Source organism: Alosa sapidissima, chromosome 3, assembly GCF_018492685.1.
Source record: "Alosa sapidissima isolate fAloSap1 chromosome 3, fAloSap1.pri, whole genome shotgun sequence".
NCBI lineage: Eukaryota > Metazoa > Chordata > Actinopteri > Clupeiformes > Clupeidae > Alosa > Alosa sapidissima.
Window position 1 is genome coordinate 18166184 of NC_055959.1, and position 16583 is coordinate 18182766.

General features: G+C 46.7%; 2 protein-coding genes across 5 annotated transcripts in view; one reads left to right on the forward strand and one right to left on the reverse strand.

The window, feature by feature from the left end:
• ep300b (E1A binding protein p300 b) overlaps positions 1-4190 on the forward strand; it is a 37665-nt gene extending 33475 nt beyond the window's left edge. The window contains 2 exon segments of the mRNA XM_042087920.1: positions 256-537; positions 742-4190. Coding sequence (XP_041943854.1) covers positions 256-537; positions 742-3804 — 3345 coding nt within the window. The 3' untranslated portion in view covers positions 3805-4190.
• Positions 4191-5556: 1366 nt separating this feature from the next.
• Positions 5557-11332, reverse strand: cbx7a (chromobox homolog 7a). Of its 4 annotated transcripts, none has more exons than XM_042087971.1 (6): positions 10965-11332; positions 9747-9790; positions 9168-9233; positions 8999-9065; positions 7286-7661; positions 5557-6876 (listed from the first exon to the last, which is right to left on the reverse strand). In XM_042087971.1, exons 1-6 carry the CDS (start codon positions 11031-11033, stop codon positions 6329-6331), a joined length of 1170 nt encoding a protein of 389 aa, XP_041943905.1. In that variant the 5' UTR covers positions 11034-11332; the 3' UTR covers positions 5557-6328. The 4 variants fall into 4 exon arrangements, with proteins under 4 accessions (XP_041943905.1, XP_041943903.1, XP_041943904.1 ...); XM_042087969.1 differs by having other exon boundaries at positions 8999-9080; XM_042087970.1 differs by having other exon boundaries at positions 9168-9236.
• Between the last annotated feature and the right edge of the window lie 5251 nt (positions 11333-16583).

Below are 16583 nucleotides of genomic sequence, written 5' to 3' on the forward strand. Positions count from 1 at the left end.
TGTTTGTGTTTGTTCGAACGTGATTCAGTCTTAACTATCAGTTTTAGAAATGTGCAGTTTAGATATCTTTGCCATACTGTAATAGACCAGAAAACACCCCATTGAACACCCCATTTACTCAAACTCATCAGTGAGACATGTAGTAAAATGGCTTCGATGTGCAATTAGGAACATCAACGTTAATTCACAAATTAATTATTAAGCTTAGTGATTGGGGTCCAGTGCCAATGTTTAACCCTTTGACTTTCCCTACAGGTGTTCTTTGTGATCCGGCTGATCGCTGGCCCCACCGCCAACTCCCTCCCGCCCATTTCGGACCCAGACCCGCTGATGGCGTGCGATCTGATGGATGGGCGTGACGCTTTCCTGACGCTGGCACGCGACAAGCACCTGGAGTTCTCCTCGATGCGGCGCTCCAAGTGGAGCTCCATGTGCATGCTGGTGGAGCTGCACAACCAGAGCCAGGACCGCTTCGTCTACACCTGCAACGAGTGCAAGCACCACGTGGAGACGCGCTTCCACTGCACCGTCTGCGAGGTAGGAGAGGGGAAGGGTTTTTTACAGAGGGTGAAGATGGTTTGCTCATGCTCAGAAAAAAAAGACACACACTTGCAGAGGGCTCTGAAAGATATTCGACCAGGAAATGTGTACTTTATCCAAAGTTTGTAGTTGAAGATTCAGTATTATCTGATGTGTAAATATTTTGTTTCTCACACTAATTTGTTCTGTTTTGTTGTGTAGGACTACGACCTCTGCGGGAAATGCTACAACATCAAGGGCCACGAGCACAAGATGGAGAAGCTCGGGCTTGGTCTGGACGACGAGAGCAACAACGCAGCAGCCGCCTCCACCCAGAACCCCAGCGACTCCCGCCGCCTGAGTATCCAGCGCTGCATCCAGTCGCTGGTGCACGCCTGCCAGTGCCGCAACGCCAACTGCTCGCTGCCTTCGTGCCAGAAGATGAAGCGAGTGGTGCAGCACACCAAGGGCTGCAAGCGCAAGACCAACGGCGGCTGTCCCATCTGCAAGCAGCTCATTGCACTCTGCTGCTACCATGCCAAGCACTGCCAGGAGGCCAAGTGCCCCGTGCCCTTCTGCCTGAACATCAAACACAAGCTGCGGCAGCAGCAGCTGCAGCACCGGCTCCAGCAGGCGCAGATGCTGCGGCGGCGCATGGCCACCATGCAGAGGGCCGGGCAGCCTTGCCCTGGCGGCCCGCCTGGGGGACTCCCTTCTCCTGGAAACAACGGCACCACGGGGCCCAGCACGCCCACGTCCGTCGGTACTCAGCCGCCCACTCCACAGACCCCCACGCAGACCGGCATGCCCGCTCTGCCCCAGCCTGGCGTGGGCGGCATGTCCGGGGGGCCACCTGGTGGGCAGCAACAGCAGCCAATGCCCCAGCAAGGTGGGATGCCCCAGCACCCTATGCACCATCAGTTCCAGCAGATGCCTGGCGGAGGCGGCGGCATGATGAACTCACCGCAGCAACAGATGGCCATGCAGCAACAACAGCAGCAGCAGCAACAACAACAACAACAGCAGCAGCAGCAGGCGGCACAGCAGGCTCAGCAGCAGATGCAGCACCCCAACAGTATGGCTCCTTACGGGCCGAGAGCTCCCGGCTCGTCCCCTCGCGCCCAGACCCAGGGTAAACCGGGGCTAGGCCCGGCGACACCACCACAGCCGCCGCAGCAGCAGACGCCCCCGCATCTGCCCAACCCTGGCCAGCCACCCATGTCCCAACAGCCACCACAGCAACAGCAGCCTCCCTCGGGGCCTCCTCCGGCCGCCGTGGAGATCGCAATGAAGATCCAGCAGGTGGCCGACGCCCAGAGGAAGATGGCCCAGGCTCAGATCCTGAGACAGGCCACCCAGGGCGGCATGATGCCCCCACATCCCCACCACCCCCAACAGGCCCCAGGCCAGATGGGGATGCCCCACCCTGGGGTGGGGATGGTGGCGGCTCAGGGCTTGCCCCCCCAGGCTGCTGCAGCCAGGGCTCATCTGGAGCAGCAGCAGCAACCGCAACAGCAGGTACCGCCTGGCATGATGGTGGGCCCCATGCAGCAGCAGGGCCAGCCCATGCAGCCCAACTCCCAGGGCCAGCTACCGCCACAGGTACCCCTCCAGCCCAGGGTGGGTCCTCAGCTGCAGCCTCCCCAGCAGCAGTGGGCCGGTCAGGGCATGCCACCCCAGCAGAGGCCAGTCATGATGGGCCAGATGGCACAGCCGGGAATGGCCGCTCAGCAGCAACAACAGATGCAGCAGCAGCAACAACAACCGCAGCAGCAGATTCCCGGGCGCAACCCTCTGATGCAGGGGGGCGCAAGCGGCAGTGCAGGTCCTGGGAATTTCCCCCAGGGGGCGCTGCAGGACCTGCTCCGGACCCTGCGCTCCCCAAGCTCCCCTCTCCAGCAGCAGCAGGTGCTCAACATCCTCCGCTCCAACCCCCAGCTCATGGCTGCCTTCATCAAGCAGAGAGTCTACAAATACAAAGGTGGTGCAGCCGGTGGGGCGCCCCCTGGTGGACAACCAGGAGCGGGACCCCAGGGGCTACCTGGAGCCATGGGCGTCCAACCGGGCGCTGTTGGCGCAGGCGCTCCCCAAGGTGGGATACACTTAGGTCAGGGTGTTGGCATGCAGTCGATAGCCCAACTGCAGCAGCAGCAGTTGCAACAACAACAACAGCAGCAGCAGCAGCAGCAGCAACAGCGACCCATGTTACCACAGCAAGTGGCAGCCCTGCAGCAGCAACAACAACAACAACAGCAGCAGCAGCAGCAGCAGCAGCAGCAGCAACAACAACAAGGGGGCATCCCAGGGCAGGGACCCTCCATGGTCAGCATGGCCAACAACCCCCAGTTCCGAGAGCTCCTACTGAGGAGGCACCTGCAGCAGCAACAACAACAACAACAACAGCAGCAGCAGCAGGCCCAGCAGCAGCAGCAGATGGCAAACCACGCTCAGTTCCAGCAGCCCCAGCCCCCCCAGCAGCAGCCTCCGCAGGGCTACATGGGCCAGCCTGGGAGCATGCAAGTGCCCCCTGGTGGCCAACAGCTCCCTCCTGGGGCTCAACAGCAGCAGCAGCAGCAGGCGGCCACCGCAGCCCTGCAGCAGAGGCTCCAGATGCAGCAGCAGCAGCAGAACGCCATGCTGCAGGGGGCTGACGGAGGTCCAGGCGGAGGAGGAGTGGGAGGCCCGCAGCAGCCTCCCCAGCAGCCGGGCGGCCAGGCCGGCCCGCAGACCCAAGCCCTCCTCCAGCAGGCCCTGCAGCACCGGCTCCTGCAGCAGCAGCAGCACCTGGCTGGGGGGTCACCCGCCCAGCACAGCAATCCCATGAGCCCACAACAGCAGCAGCAGCAGCAGCAACAACAGCAGCAGCAGATGTCCCAGTCTCCTCATCTACAGGGCCAGCAGCTCTCCACGTCGCTTAGCAACCAGGTGCGCTCGCCGCAGCCGTCGCCGCGGCCACACTCGCAGCCGCCACACTCCAGCCCCTCGCCCCGCATGCAGCCTCAGCCCTCCCCGCACCACATCTCGCCCCAGACCCAGACTGGGTCGCCGCACCCCTCGCACCTGACCCAGCACCACCCAGGGATGGTGGTCCCGCCACCCCAACAGAACCCTCAGCAGCAGCAGAACCCCATGGACGGTGGCCCCTTTGGGTCAGATCAGAACGCCATGCTGTCGCAGCTGAGCAGCATGGGGGCACTGCACGGGCCGGGAGGACCGGACATGCTATCAGGAAATAGCCAGGACCTCAACGCCAATATGAATCACAACTCCTTAGACATCATGTAGCATTGAGGTGCTCCCAGAACACGCCTCACAAGGGAGTGAACAGTGTTACGTTTTTTGGGGGGTTTTGTTTTTTAAATCAGTACAAAGATTATTATTTAATGTTTTCAATATAAACACAACGAACTGACCTTCCTATGGGAGATGTTACAATAAATCAAAATGTCAAATGAATGAATAAAATAAATGAATGGTAAGTTATTGCTGTTAATATATATATTTTTTCTTTTGCCAATTGTGTACAAAGAGAGGGGAAATTTTTCTCCCTTAGAGAAAAACACAGGTAATATTTTTGGGGTCGGGTGGAGAGGAGTATTTGCCTTTTTTAGGAGATATTTTTAAGATTTTAAAAAGTGGTGAAATATTAAAGAGCAAGTGATTTAATGCAATGGACTTTTTATTGTTTTCTTTTCTTTTCTTTTTTCTCCGTCAACCAGTCTCTGTTTTCAGTTTTGCAGAGTGATGTGGAGTATTATTATTATTGTTATTAATATTATGAATCCAAACATCATGCATATCTTCCTTGTAAAGTTATGGTTTTGCTTTATTTATTTGAGTTTTCAAACGGTTTGTTATGTACCCTGAGACTGCTACAATTCACAAAGAATATATTTTTGTTAATGACTGTTGAAATGGGTAGATGGAGGCTAGCTCCTCTGCCCATGATGATGTCGTTGGGGGAGGGATTTTTAATGGAATTATGTATTACAGTGTTGGGGGGGGGGGGGTCTTGGATTGGGTGAGTGTGCTGTAGTTGGCCAATGGATCTTACTTTCAAGCCACTTTTGAAATGCCTAACCATTGGACACCAATCACCCCACCAAGGGGAATTGCACCCCTCCCCCCCCCCCCCCCCCCCGCTCCCCATGCACACTCATAAACCCTCTTGTGAATGTGTGTGTGTGTGTGTGCGCGCGCTTTCCTTATTTATGAATGACTTACCAGGAAGTGAAGGCAATTCTGCACAAAGACGTGCGCTGGAATACAGTGTGTGTTGTGCTGCAAGCGTGTGTGCCTGAGTGCGTGCGTGTGTCTGCGTGTGTGTGCACATATAAAGTGGGGGCAACTGTCCTTGTGTGGTAGGATGGAGGGGGTGCACCTCATGAACTGCATATTAGTAGAATGAATGGGAGGGGGAGGGGGGGGGATGGGAGTTCTTCCCTTCTCTCTACGCTGCCTCCCTGGACTTTAGGCCTGGTGCCACCAGACCCCACCCCCTCCTTCAAGTCCCACCTCTGTGCCCACCTCCTCCCGCCATCTTCTTACACCTCTCCCCAGTATAGCTGTTTACTCGCAACAGCAACGGGGGTTAATTTAATATTTTTTACTGTACAAAGAAAACACAAGCTGTGGACTCAAATACTGTTTTTTGTAATAAAATTTAAAATAATGACAAAAAATTGTTGTCCTCCTCCTTACCTGCCTTGCGGAAAAAGTGCTGTTTTTAGAATCAGACAAAATCATACCCACATAAACTGTAATAAACGTTGTTTTTTTTCCATGACAACAGTGACCTCTGGGGCTTTCTCGAGGAACTACAGTCCAATTTACAGCGTTGTGTCTCCTGCCTTCAGGATTGCGACCATGAACCAGTATGTTCCCAAAGGTAATCCCTATGAATGTGAACTTGATTTTCCCCTACTTTAAATTTCCATCAGTGGTCCTGTGTACGAATTATAGAGGGAGATCTGGGACGAAGAATGTAAACTAGATTTATGATGTGGCAGATAAAACACTCATACGCATGGTTGTGTGTGTGTTTTTTTTTTTTAATTATTATTATTGGTAATAAAAAAATGCATTGTTATTATAAACTACACCAAAAACCAGCAAGCAAACATTCAAGTACACCAAACTGTCTTTTCCCCCAAGATTATTATCTGGTTTTAACCATATGGCGGATAATTTAAATTTAGGTGTTTTTTGGACATGCGATAAATACAACAGAAACATAAAATTCAACTGTGAACACATCCTAGTCCTACTACAGCATCTGCGCGAGCAGTGTAGTGTAAATTGACACCCTCCTCGTTAAAAATGCACAGGCTTCACAACGGAGTAAAGGGAGATGTGCAGCCACAAAAACAAAAATAGAGCCAGGTAACCTTTTTCACCGCGAAAGGCCAACAAGCCAACACATGATTGTGCGCTGCGTCCATCATATACACACATACAGCTGGTAGTCACACACATAAACAAAGCTTCCTGTACTGTATTTGAACTTCATAATGCAGTGCTTTTTTTGAGCTTGTTCTGTTAACGGACAACATCAAAGAAATGAGCTAGAGATGTGTGGAAGCTGTTTTGTTGCAGTGGTTTTTTTTACTGGAAGCAATACTGCGGAAAGGTAGTACTACTTTGCAAAAAACACAGAACAAATCACTAGCTTTTGTACAAGGAAGGTTGGAATAATTACGCAGTAAGTGACATTCATGAGTTCCTTCCAAACACCTGTCTTGGACCTCCACCTTTCCTGTCTTTCGGTGTCTTTTTATCTTTTCCTTCATTTGACCTCCTGAACTCCTTTTCACTCCATCCCACAGCCCTTAAAAAAACCCTCAGCTGTCAGTGCCTCTTTGAATGTCACTGTCAAGGAATTAATGGTCACATCTGTCACTATCACTTTGCCAGAGGTCCGTGAGGTGGTACTTGACTCTGACCCCTTCTTACCAATGGAAACGTCCCGCTTGGACACCACGACCAATTCGCACTCTGCCTTGATACAAGGGGTGGTAGAGCTATCTCTTGGTGCCAAACAGCTGTCCACTGTGTCTAGGGAAACGTGTGTGTCTGCCTCTCTCGCCGTGGTGGAAGCGCTCTGTGATTCGTCAGTCATCGCCACGTCTTGTGTTCCCTCTGATAGAGAGTCCCTCCCTAAGCTGTCAGGGTTTGTACTCAAATCGGGATCACCCAAAGTCCTGGCTGTGTCATTCAGCCCTGTCCCTGCCATGGGGGTCTTGCCTTCAACAGGCTCATCCCCTGGCCTGTGACACAATCCGCAGTCCTCCACTGCCTCGGTCACCATTGCCATGTCCTGCTCAGCTGAGGAACAGTAGCCATCTGAAAACTGCGGGCCTGAGAGAGATGGAAAAAGGAGGGATTAGGATGACGTCAAGCACTACTGTTCCAATCGTGTGAGTAATGCTGTTAACTGTTAGCCAGCAATAGCCATGAAGTTGTTGAGTAAGATATCTGAGATGTTCTAAATATGAGGAATATTTTCAGTATTATAACGCTTAAATAACTCTAGTGTCTCAACAACATAACCTGGTGTCATGTCAGTGGAAACTAGAGACCTTGTACTTGTTGGTATTTATGCTTGTCTGCCATGTGACATATTTGTCCCCATTTCAGTGGCTTTATGCAATCAGACATAAATAAACCAGGCAAAGGCAGAGGCGAGGATACTCAGTCACAGTTCAAATTCCTCAGCATATTGGCTCAACTGCTGCTGGGACACCAACATCATGCCAGCCGAACCTACCGCTGGGAATGTCCTGGTCCTGGTCTGCTTTGTTGTTGTTGTCTTGCAGTGTGATCTCTCTCTTGTCTGGGTATTCCATTGTGTGGTGGTCCTCCTCTTCCCTTCTGTGGTTCTCCTCTTCCATCGAGTCCTGCGTGTAGTGTGGGACCTTCTGTAGACGTGGAGGTCGTGGGTCCAGCATCAGGGCTCTGGTCGCCCCCTGTTTGCTGCGCCGCTTCTCCAGGCGGCGTAGGACACCGGCCCTGTCCCCTGGCCTGCACGGCCGGACCCCGTGCTCCAGCTCTGCTCCCATGGAGCGCGTGAGAGAGAGGCGGAGGCGAGGGGGCGGCTTATCAGGCACTTTGTGGGCACTGCGAAGGTCCATGGGGTACATGTTCTGCATAAAAAAAAAAACAGCAAGCCACATGTAGGTCTCATTAAACCTGACAGGAAGTTTTTAGTCTGCTACAATGGCACAGTTGTCAGCCGTGAAATACTAACTATTGTTTATGCCAAGAAATGTGTGAAAAGGAAAATCATAGATACACTTCAAAGCAAGGCTTTGAACCGGTTCATGGAACGAAAATGAAAACGAAAACCAGAAACTTTTGCCATTTAGCTAGAAACAAAAACGAAACCAGAAACTTTGATGTTTTTATGTTCCGGAACAGAAACTGGTTAATACCGGTTCTTTTTTTTGTTCCTGGGAAGATTTGTGTCTTCAGTGAAATGGTGATGGTCACCTCCTGTCATTCAATGAATGCATGGAGAGTGCAGACAGACAGAGGTTGCCACTAGCAGGCAATCAAAAGGCCTATGAAGTCTCCAAATCTCAATGATTCATTTCACCTGTTTTCTCTTTTTACTAGGCCGTGACGAACATTGTTGGAAAAACCTAGTATTAACGTTAAGGCTACAGCTTTAATTTATTTGGGAAAAAACGTAATAGTCCTCATTTTGGCATTTAACCGGTTCAGGAACAATATTTGTTTTATTCTAACCGGTTCGGGAATGTCAATTTTAGGGTGGGAACCAAAACCGGAAACGTTAAAATACTTTTTCTGTTCAGAACGAAACAATTGACAAAAAAATCCTGGTTCAAAGCCCTGCTTCAAAGTACCTATAGCAATCTGTCATAGACCTAACAAACTGCACAGGTTAGCTTAGTCATAGGCAGTATACATTGAAATGTCTTGTAGATTTAGCTGTTTGTTTCCATGGAGATTCTATTTTTTGTTATTTGTGCAACTCTAGTTGATTCCTTATAATTTCATACTGATGTGGATTAAACACTTGTGTTCTACCACAAATGAGAACATAGAAAGGACGTGCTAGGCCAGGGGATACAGCCAAGCTAGTACTAACAATAGCCAATGTGTTTGAGAGCCATGTAAATTAAAATGGGTATGGCATGCTAGAAGCAATTTCTAACAAGCAGTGGAACAATATTGTGTAATTGAACTTTCAGTGTCACAGAACTACTGAGTGTGTGTGTGTATGTGTGTGTTTGTGTGTGTTTCTGGTGAAAGACCAATCTGGGCTTTCTGGGGGTGGCTGACCTAGTGACTCAATGCAGATTCTTGTCAGAACACCCCTGTACTGTCACACCATCCATTGCTTCAGCATGTTCTGCCTACTGTCCCTGTTGTGAATTAGTGAGGTTCTAGCAGTGTAGGATGCTGGTGAGGGGCAGACTGAACCTATTCATATTCATGGTGTGGCAGCCCCACGTACCCTCAGGACTAGCCTGCGTGGTCGGAGGCCCTTTCTCCTATAGGCCAAGGCTCTGTCCTTCTCCTCCCTGGGGAAAAGCACACTGGAAGATTAGAGTGTGTCAAGAACATCTTACATCATCACTACTATCATCTCTGAATTGTTTTTTGTCTCTTTCAGAGTTACTCACTTTTCCTCGTACTCCAGAACCAGGCGCGGGTCCAGTATGTGGTCCTCGGGTTCCCATGTGCTGTACCTGCTCAACAGGCCCAAACGCAGACCTCAGCATGAGTACTTACCCAACTGCCTACACACTCTCATCATACAATCGACACAATACACTTTGATGCCTGCAAAGGCATTGAGCAGTGTTCCCTAACGGTACCGTTGTGACTCATCCGATGAGTCAACTGGTGTATGAAGTCTGCTTTGTGATTGGACAACACGTTCTGTAACTAAGAGCCTAGGTGACATCAGTCAGCCTTAGCAGCGCTATGCCAGGAACATGCACTCACTGATATTGACGGGGCTATCAGTATTTTTTGCAAACAGTCCCTGTTGATATAAAATGCCTGTATGGGCAAATAATGGTTGTGATTAAATGATTTGGAGGGTATAGTACAAGGATCTTTCATAAAGATGTATCAGTGAATAAGAAAGCATTTAATTTTCTTGCTATTCTTATGTCTACCTAGCCACGTGATTTAAGTGAATTTATATTTGAAAAATGTGAAATGTGAAACAGTGTGTTCTAGGGTGTAATGCTTACTTTTGAGGCCAGCCTTGCCACTTCAGTAGATATTCCACGTTTCCCTAGGAGAGAAACAGACATATTACATTATAGGCGGTCATTCACAGTTAACGTGGTCATGCACAATATCACTCATAGTTAACACGCTTTGCAGAAGAGATGTCTACCCCTTTAAACTGCCAACAGGGGGCGGGGGTCTTAGGGGGTGTGTATTTAGAAATGGATATTATAGAAGGTGACGTCAACGTCGTGATCGCCACTGTAGTGGTGACGTGTGCGCATATGGGTTCGCTCGCGAGTTCAATAAAAAGGAGTTTCTAGAACATTTTAGGATGGGAATAGGTGGGGCCATGGTAACATGTAAACATCTCGAATTGCGCAACGCGTTTCACTGAGAAACCACGGTGCCCCCCATCCTCCCCTCTACGCACACACCCCCGCAGAGATTCGAGCCTACAGTCAAAAGAAAATTACGTGCACATGAAATAGTGATAATACATCTGAAGACTAACCTACGTTATCACTCTATTATTTTATTATTATTATTATTATTATTAAACTCTAGTCATTTAGATTTTTTTAAAGAGTTATTGCAGTAAGCTACCTTACCTATTCGTAGACAACAAATCCTGCCCTTTTCATTTTTGCATCGCAATGTCATTATTTTCATTTCATACAGCAAACAATCTCATTGATCTAACCTTGTGTTTGATCAAGTCGGACAGAACATTAGGCCGTTGCTTCACGAGGACTGCCCATTTCCGAATATTCCTTTTAGTTCCTCAGTACAAGTAAATAAACTGCGTAGCCACCAAACATTGGCTGAGCGAAGAGAAGGCGCAGCTATACCCCGACAACCCATACGTTCAGCGATAGCAACGACACACGCGTTAACGCACACACCCCCTGGCCTACAAACGCTGCAGCTCCGGTCAAGAGTGTTACAAAACACATAATTCCACTGTACACATATGCTAAGTTCATAGCACACGGTACCTTTGAGGCGTTCGTTAGTTGGTGAAAAGTATCAAGTTCAAGTTGCTCTGAGTGACAGCTAGCATGACCCAAAAACACTCACGTGCAAGGATGACAAAATATCAATGCGTAAACTTGGAATCTCATTTGGCACATTGGTGTGCAACTCTATAGATGGGGTTTTAATTAATGATGTCGAAAGGCTAAACAACCGAGAACAAACATCACATTTATATGTGTGAAATAAATAGGTAATCTTACCTTTCTAACTCTCTTTTTAGTGATAGATTCAACAGCAAACACTTGTTCGCCAAGTGATGACAGCTCCATCGCCACTATCTTGAGCTTCCCGCACGCTATAGGAAGGACGCAAGTAGGCTAGTACGCACTCTCTGTTCCTTCCTACAAAATGTGTAGCCTAAATGGTGAAAGTCGTGCAACCCTTTTCGAAATAAGCCAGGTTTGGTCCTCTTGATAGCTTTTTTCCCTGAACTGAACGACCTGTCTATGTTTCCAGTGTTCTCTAGATGTTCCGACCTATTCTCGCCTCTGTTTGGGAGTTTTCAAATCTGCGACACATCTCCACTGCCTGGCGCGTGCTTGCCAAGGATAGTGCACGGCACGTTCTGATCGCGCGCTCTATGTCCCCCTCTATTTGTCGAGCCCTGGCGGCCGCACGAGTCCGCGCAAGGAGAAGTATCCAAGTATGCAAGCGAAGTCACGGTCATTTTACCTAGTGTAGCCTACATTTTCCCTATTGTGCATCATTATTTAAAGTAGTAAGCACACAAATCAAAGTAGTCTAGATTAATTTCCAAAATATATTGTTGTTATAATACGTATTGATATTTATTTGAATATTTTCTAAAAACTTCGAAAAGTGTCATTAGCCTACAGCATTTGTGTGGGTTGTGTGTGGTAGAGATAAAGATGCTTAAACACATAGGCCTAAGCCTATTTATTACCTACGTTCACATAATTTATAGCAATATCTGCCATTTCCTGTAGTTTTATGAAATAGCCTAGGCCCTATCTGAAAGACAGGTCTTGATTCAGTGTGTTATTATGCGTTATTTACCAAAATAACCAAATGCACTGTACAATATCAACAGTGGCAACTGTTTTCAGTAAAATCAACACACTTCAAAATTAACTGGAAGAACAGCCCTTTCCAGCGCGCGTGATCCCATTTACGGGAATGTGGAATGACTCATCACGGCAGTTCAATCCCCCCTTTCCGTGGAAGTCCTGGAAATAATAATATATATTTTTATGACGGGGCCATACGGCAATGCTGTTTTCTTCTGCGCTTATGGATGTATACTTGGCTTTCACACTCACAACCAATTGAAGATTGCCCATGAACCTTATCACGAGCTGAGTTTTTCCTATTCCCGGAAATTAGCCCAGTAGACCGGACCCACACTAGGCTATTCGCTACCATCTAAAACACTATACATTATGAAATGTTGGAGATTTAAACAAATGTACAGATCAACAAAGAGTTGGTTAAGTTTTCTTTATTGTATTTCATATGTAGCCTACAAGAATGCTCAAAGCAAAAGTAGGCCTATCAGGGGTCTTCAACCTTTTTACCCCTCTGATAGCCTAGCTACATTGACAACATGAACGTGGCCTTATGAACATAGAATTCACATAGCTGAAATCCGCCGAACACAGAAATGTTGCTGTGAGGTGGGGATTTATGTAACATCTTTCACTGAGTGGCATGCCTCACACCATAGATTAGACAAACTCACTTGTCATTTACAACAACAAAAAAAACATGTTTCCCATTCATCATGAACATAGAAAATATTTTTAGACTAAACTTTTGATTTTTGTTAACCTGGTTAGGCTACTGTCCATAGTCTGCTGTGTGCTTTGTAGCCTACCAACATCACCTCATGCCATCACTGACACTACCAGGGAGCTGCATCATTGTTTAATTGGTAATTTTGTATCAGAAGGATGCATGGTTTCTTTGAATTTGATTTGATAGGAATTTTAACAGGTTTACCAAGCGACTGTATCAGATGTATGAACATGTTCTTTGAACATTTTGGAGAGCTACTCACAAACAAGTGGGGAGCTACTGGTAGCTGGTGAGTGTTGGAGACCCCTGGCCTAAACTAAAACAGACCGAGCCCCCCAAAAAATGTAAGCCTTTGGCAGCCTTGTGTACATTTGGTCAATTGAAAGTCACAGAACTGACTGGATAACTCATGTAAAGATGCATTTTTCTGTGTTTTTAAGAAACCATGTATCCCTAACTTTGCAATGAGATTCCAAGACTCCATAGACACTCCGAAGAGGACTAATAATAACTAATCTCAAGGGACTTCCGGATGGCTGTCCCAAGCCAACCATGAGCAGCTGCTTCAGAAATGAAAGCTATAAATCCCCAAATCTATTGAATTTCAAATTCAAGGAAAACAAAACCATTGTATTTCCTAGAAGCCACTCTCCTACCTGATCCACCTTTATACCTTTATAGTGTATGGATATACATATATATATATATATATATATAGTATTGAAGTAGACAATATATATATATATTTGTATTTTCCAGTAGACAAATACAAATATCGGCTCTGTAATCAGTGTACAACCTGCAATCAGTCTACAGACCAGATGAATGGCGTGATGTATTTCAACCAGTAGTCAATCCATTAGGACTGCTTTTTCTCCCAGGTACCAACACTGATATTACGATTAGATCCAATTTAATAACACATGGTTTGTAAACTCACAGGCTATGTGTGCACTACCTGTGTTATAAACGGACCTTCCAAGGTCAGAAGGCTTGTGAATGCCATATTCCACACAATAGGCACAGTTGCATACTCTGCTTGGAACTGGATTGGTCCTGATGTGTGGCATTTACAGTACCAAATTGAAACCATCAGTGACATGCTACACAAACATTGCAAGCACTATGGCCAGTAGAACACAGTCTGCCATGTAAGGAATGTCTGGTGTTTGGGTGGTCATATCCATAGCTCTTCAGTCCACCCACGCTCACCAGTTTCCTGAACATAGGCTCCAGTCCTGTCAGGTTGAACAAGCTCACCTCCTCCACTCTGACTCTGAACACCAGCATGCTACAGGGCTGTGTGCTTAGCCCACTGTTTTACTCCCTTTTCATCCATGAGTGTCCCTGTGCACAGCACTAACTCCCTCATCAAATTCACTGGTGCACCACTGTGGTTGGCCTGATCACTTACAGCAATGAGTTAGTCTTTGGAAGTATGGAAGAGGTCCTACACTTGTCAGCACTATGTGCATACAATAACCTTCATCTCAACACCACAAAAGCTAAAGAGCTAATTGTGGATTATTTGAGGGCAGAAAGTGGCAGACATACACCCATTCACATAATGGGGCTGAGGTAGAGTGAGACCCCAGCTTTAAATTCCTTGCAAATTCATATCCCTGAGGATCTCTCTGGGCCTCGCAACACCATATCCCTGAGGATCTCTCTGGGTCTCGCAACACCATATCCCTGAGGATTTCTCTGGGTCTCGCAACACCATATCCCTGAGGATTTCTCTGTTACGTGCTACGTCCACTGCTACGTCACCCATTCATGCATTACTCTCGACCAATAACCTGTATTTACCTGTCTTATAATGACTTGTCTAACATTCCTGCCACTCTGCATTTGGTGCTATCATTTCAAAGTCCTCTCCTTCCTCCACCACCACCAGTTTGGTCCCCGTTCATTGTCCAGGGGGCAGGCTCTCATCAAGCAGGATCTGCTGAGTCAAGCTGAAACCCGGACCAATGACAGGGCCTACGCCTAAAATTCAAATGTGAATTAAACCTTTAAATCATATTCCTACTCTATGAGAGAAATTATAACAACTGGGAGAAATGACAACAAGTAATACAAACCAGTCTAAGTAAGAGTAAAGCCTCCTTGTGACTTTCAGTCCCTTTAAACAATGAAGAGCCTTCGTAGGAATATTGTTTTGCGGATGGAAGAGAGAGGCGACTTTCAGAATTGAAACTGAATGTTCAAAGTGAAACGAAATCTGGACATAGTCAGCCAGTGAAATACGGATGAAAAGTGAGTGAAGTGCCAGCTTCACAGATCTGACTCATCTTGGCTTCCTCTCGTCAGCACCTCAGCCTCAGTCGAGTTCCAGTTCCAGTGTGTAGCAAGAGCGCATGCCTGGAGTGACTGAGTGACTGCCCAGAAACAGTCTGTCAACATTTCTAATTAGTTTAAACGCATTTTGGCTGCGCAGTGGCATTTTATGAGGAAAGATTCAAGGTAATTATCTGGAAATGTTGATAATTTGTGTGAAACATCTATGGTCATTGAGATGATTGTTATTTATTGTGATGGTCTTGGTTGCATATGTAATGGTTGATTATAAAGAATGCTTCAATTTGCAATGTGTAGTGACAAAGAGAGTGTGTGTGTTGGGGGGGGGGGGGGGCTGGCGGGTGTTATAATGGCATAATAATGAGCGGACATTTATCTTATTCCTTTTCTTCCACAATTTAGTTTTTCTCTTCCATGGAGAAATCCTGCCATAGTTCCAGCCCCCTTGTTTTTCCATGGAGTGGTAAAAATTCATTCCTGGAAGCCGGCACCTTTTGCAATTTCGCCCTTGAACAATGCTCTTGCTTCCGTTAGCAGGTTCCTCTTTCCATAAGTCTAGACTTTCTTTCATGAACACTGCACCACTCCAAACCTTGTATGTTATACCTTACAAAATACATCAAGTGCTCACAAAAATCTTAAACCCTTAAGTATTTTTCCAGGAAAGGAGGCCAAGTTCATGTTTGATTTATGGTATGGTTTCAGGAAACATTTAGAACCTTCTCCAGATAAGGTAATATGATATTTGATTTTTGAACACTCTCACACTGATGACCAGTTGAACAGCTGACTCAACTCATCACTTTAGCATGACCAGAAATCCCTGCAGTACAATGTATTAAAGGTAGGAGGCGGATGTGCATTTATATAGACCTGTGTAAACATATCAAAAACTACGCTATGCATGCCAAAATTGGTAGAAGAATGAGAGGATACACATCTAACCTGCCTGCCATTTAAATTTCCAAAAGAGTATCAGTGTTTTTACTTGAATGCAAAGGTGGCATTGAAAACCACATTATCTACAGAGACAAGAGGCGGAGAAGTGGTAGACTAACTATTAAACAGCGCTTACTAAAACAATGTTCAAAACAACCAAAAACAGCAAGAGAACTTAATCTAAAAAGAATTTGAGAAAAAAAAATAGTAACTGTCATGACATTGACACAACAATGTCATAAACAGGCATGCTCTGTCATCAATCAATCATGACTGCAATCCAATATAATAGTGTCATGATATATTATTCCATATTATATACAAATTACTTTGAAGGGAATCTGTTAGGAACAAATGATTGAAAATTATTCAACATTTGAAGTCAATTATTTGTGATAAAAAACGAAAACAAAAGTCACCGATACAACAAGGAGCTTGCAGGCAGCAGCACAAATTTGAAGGAGGGACAGATTAGAATAGGCTACTGATGAAAAAATATATATTGATACAGTAACTGCCTCAGTGCAAAAATGATGGAGTAGGCATAGCCTACTGAGGTAAGACGGGGATGGACTATTAGGATGATGTCATGGTATGAGTCACGTTGATAGCGTAGCCTAAGCTAAGTGTAAAAAGAACTCTGCACCATTTTATAGCCATTGTATGACAAAGACACAAGATATAATCTAGTCAAAGCTACAGGAGCAAGGATGGCTGTCTTTTCAGTAGTAGGCCTATGCAACATTTACAATTAGTTAAGGTGTGTAGGTCAGACTTGAATTGGTTGTAAACAGCTCTTGGTTTCTGTGCAACTTTGTGCGCAC

Coding starts and splice junctions, on each gene's coding strand:
- cbx7a (XM_042087968.1), bottom strand. CDS start 11,033: ATGGAGCTGTCATCACTTGGCGAACAAGTGTTTGCTGTTGAATCTATC. Junction 9,791..10,964: donor CTAAAAAGAGAGTTAGAAAG/GTAAGATTACCT, acceptor TTTCTCTCCTAG/GGAAACGTGGAATATCTACT. Junction 9,237..9,746: donor TGGCAAGGCTGGCCTCAAAA/GTAAGCATTACA, acceptor GGGCCTGTTGAG/CAGGTACAGCACATGGGAAC.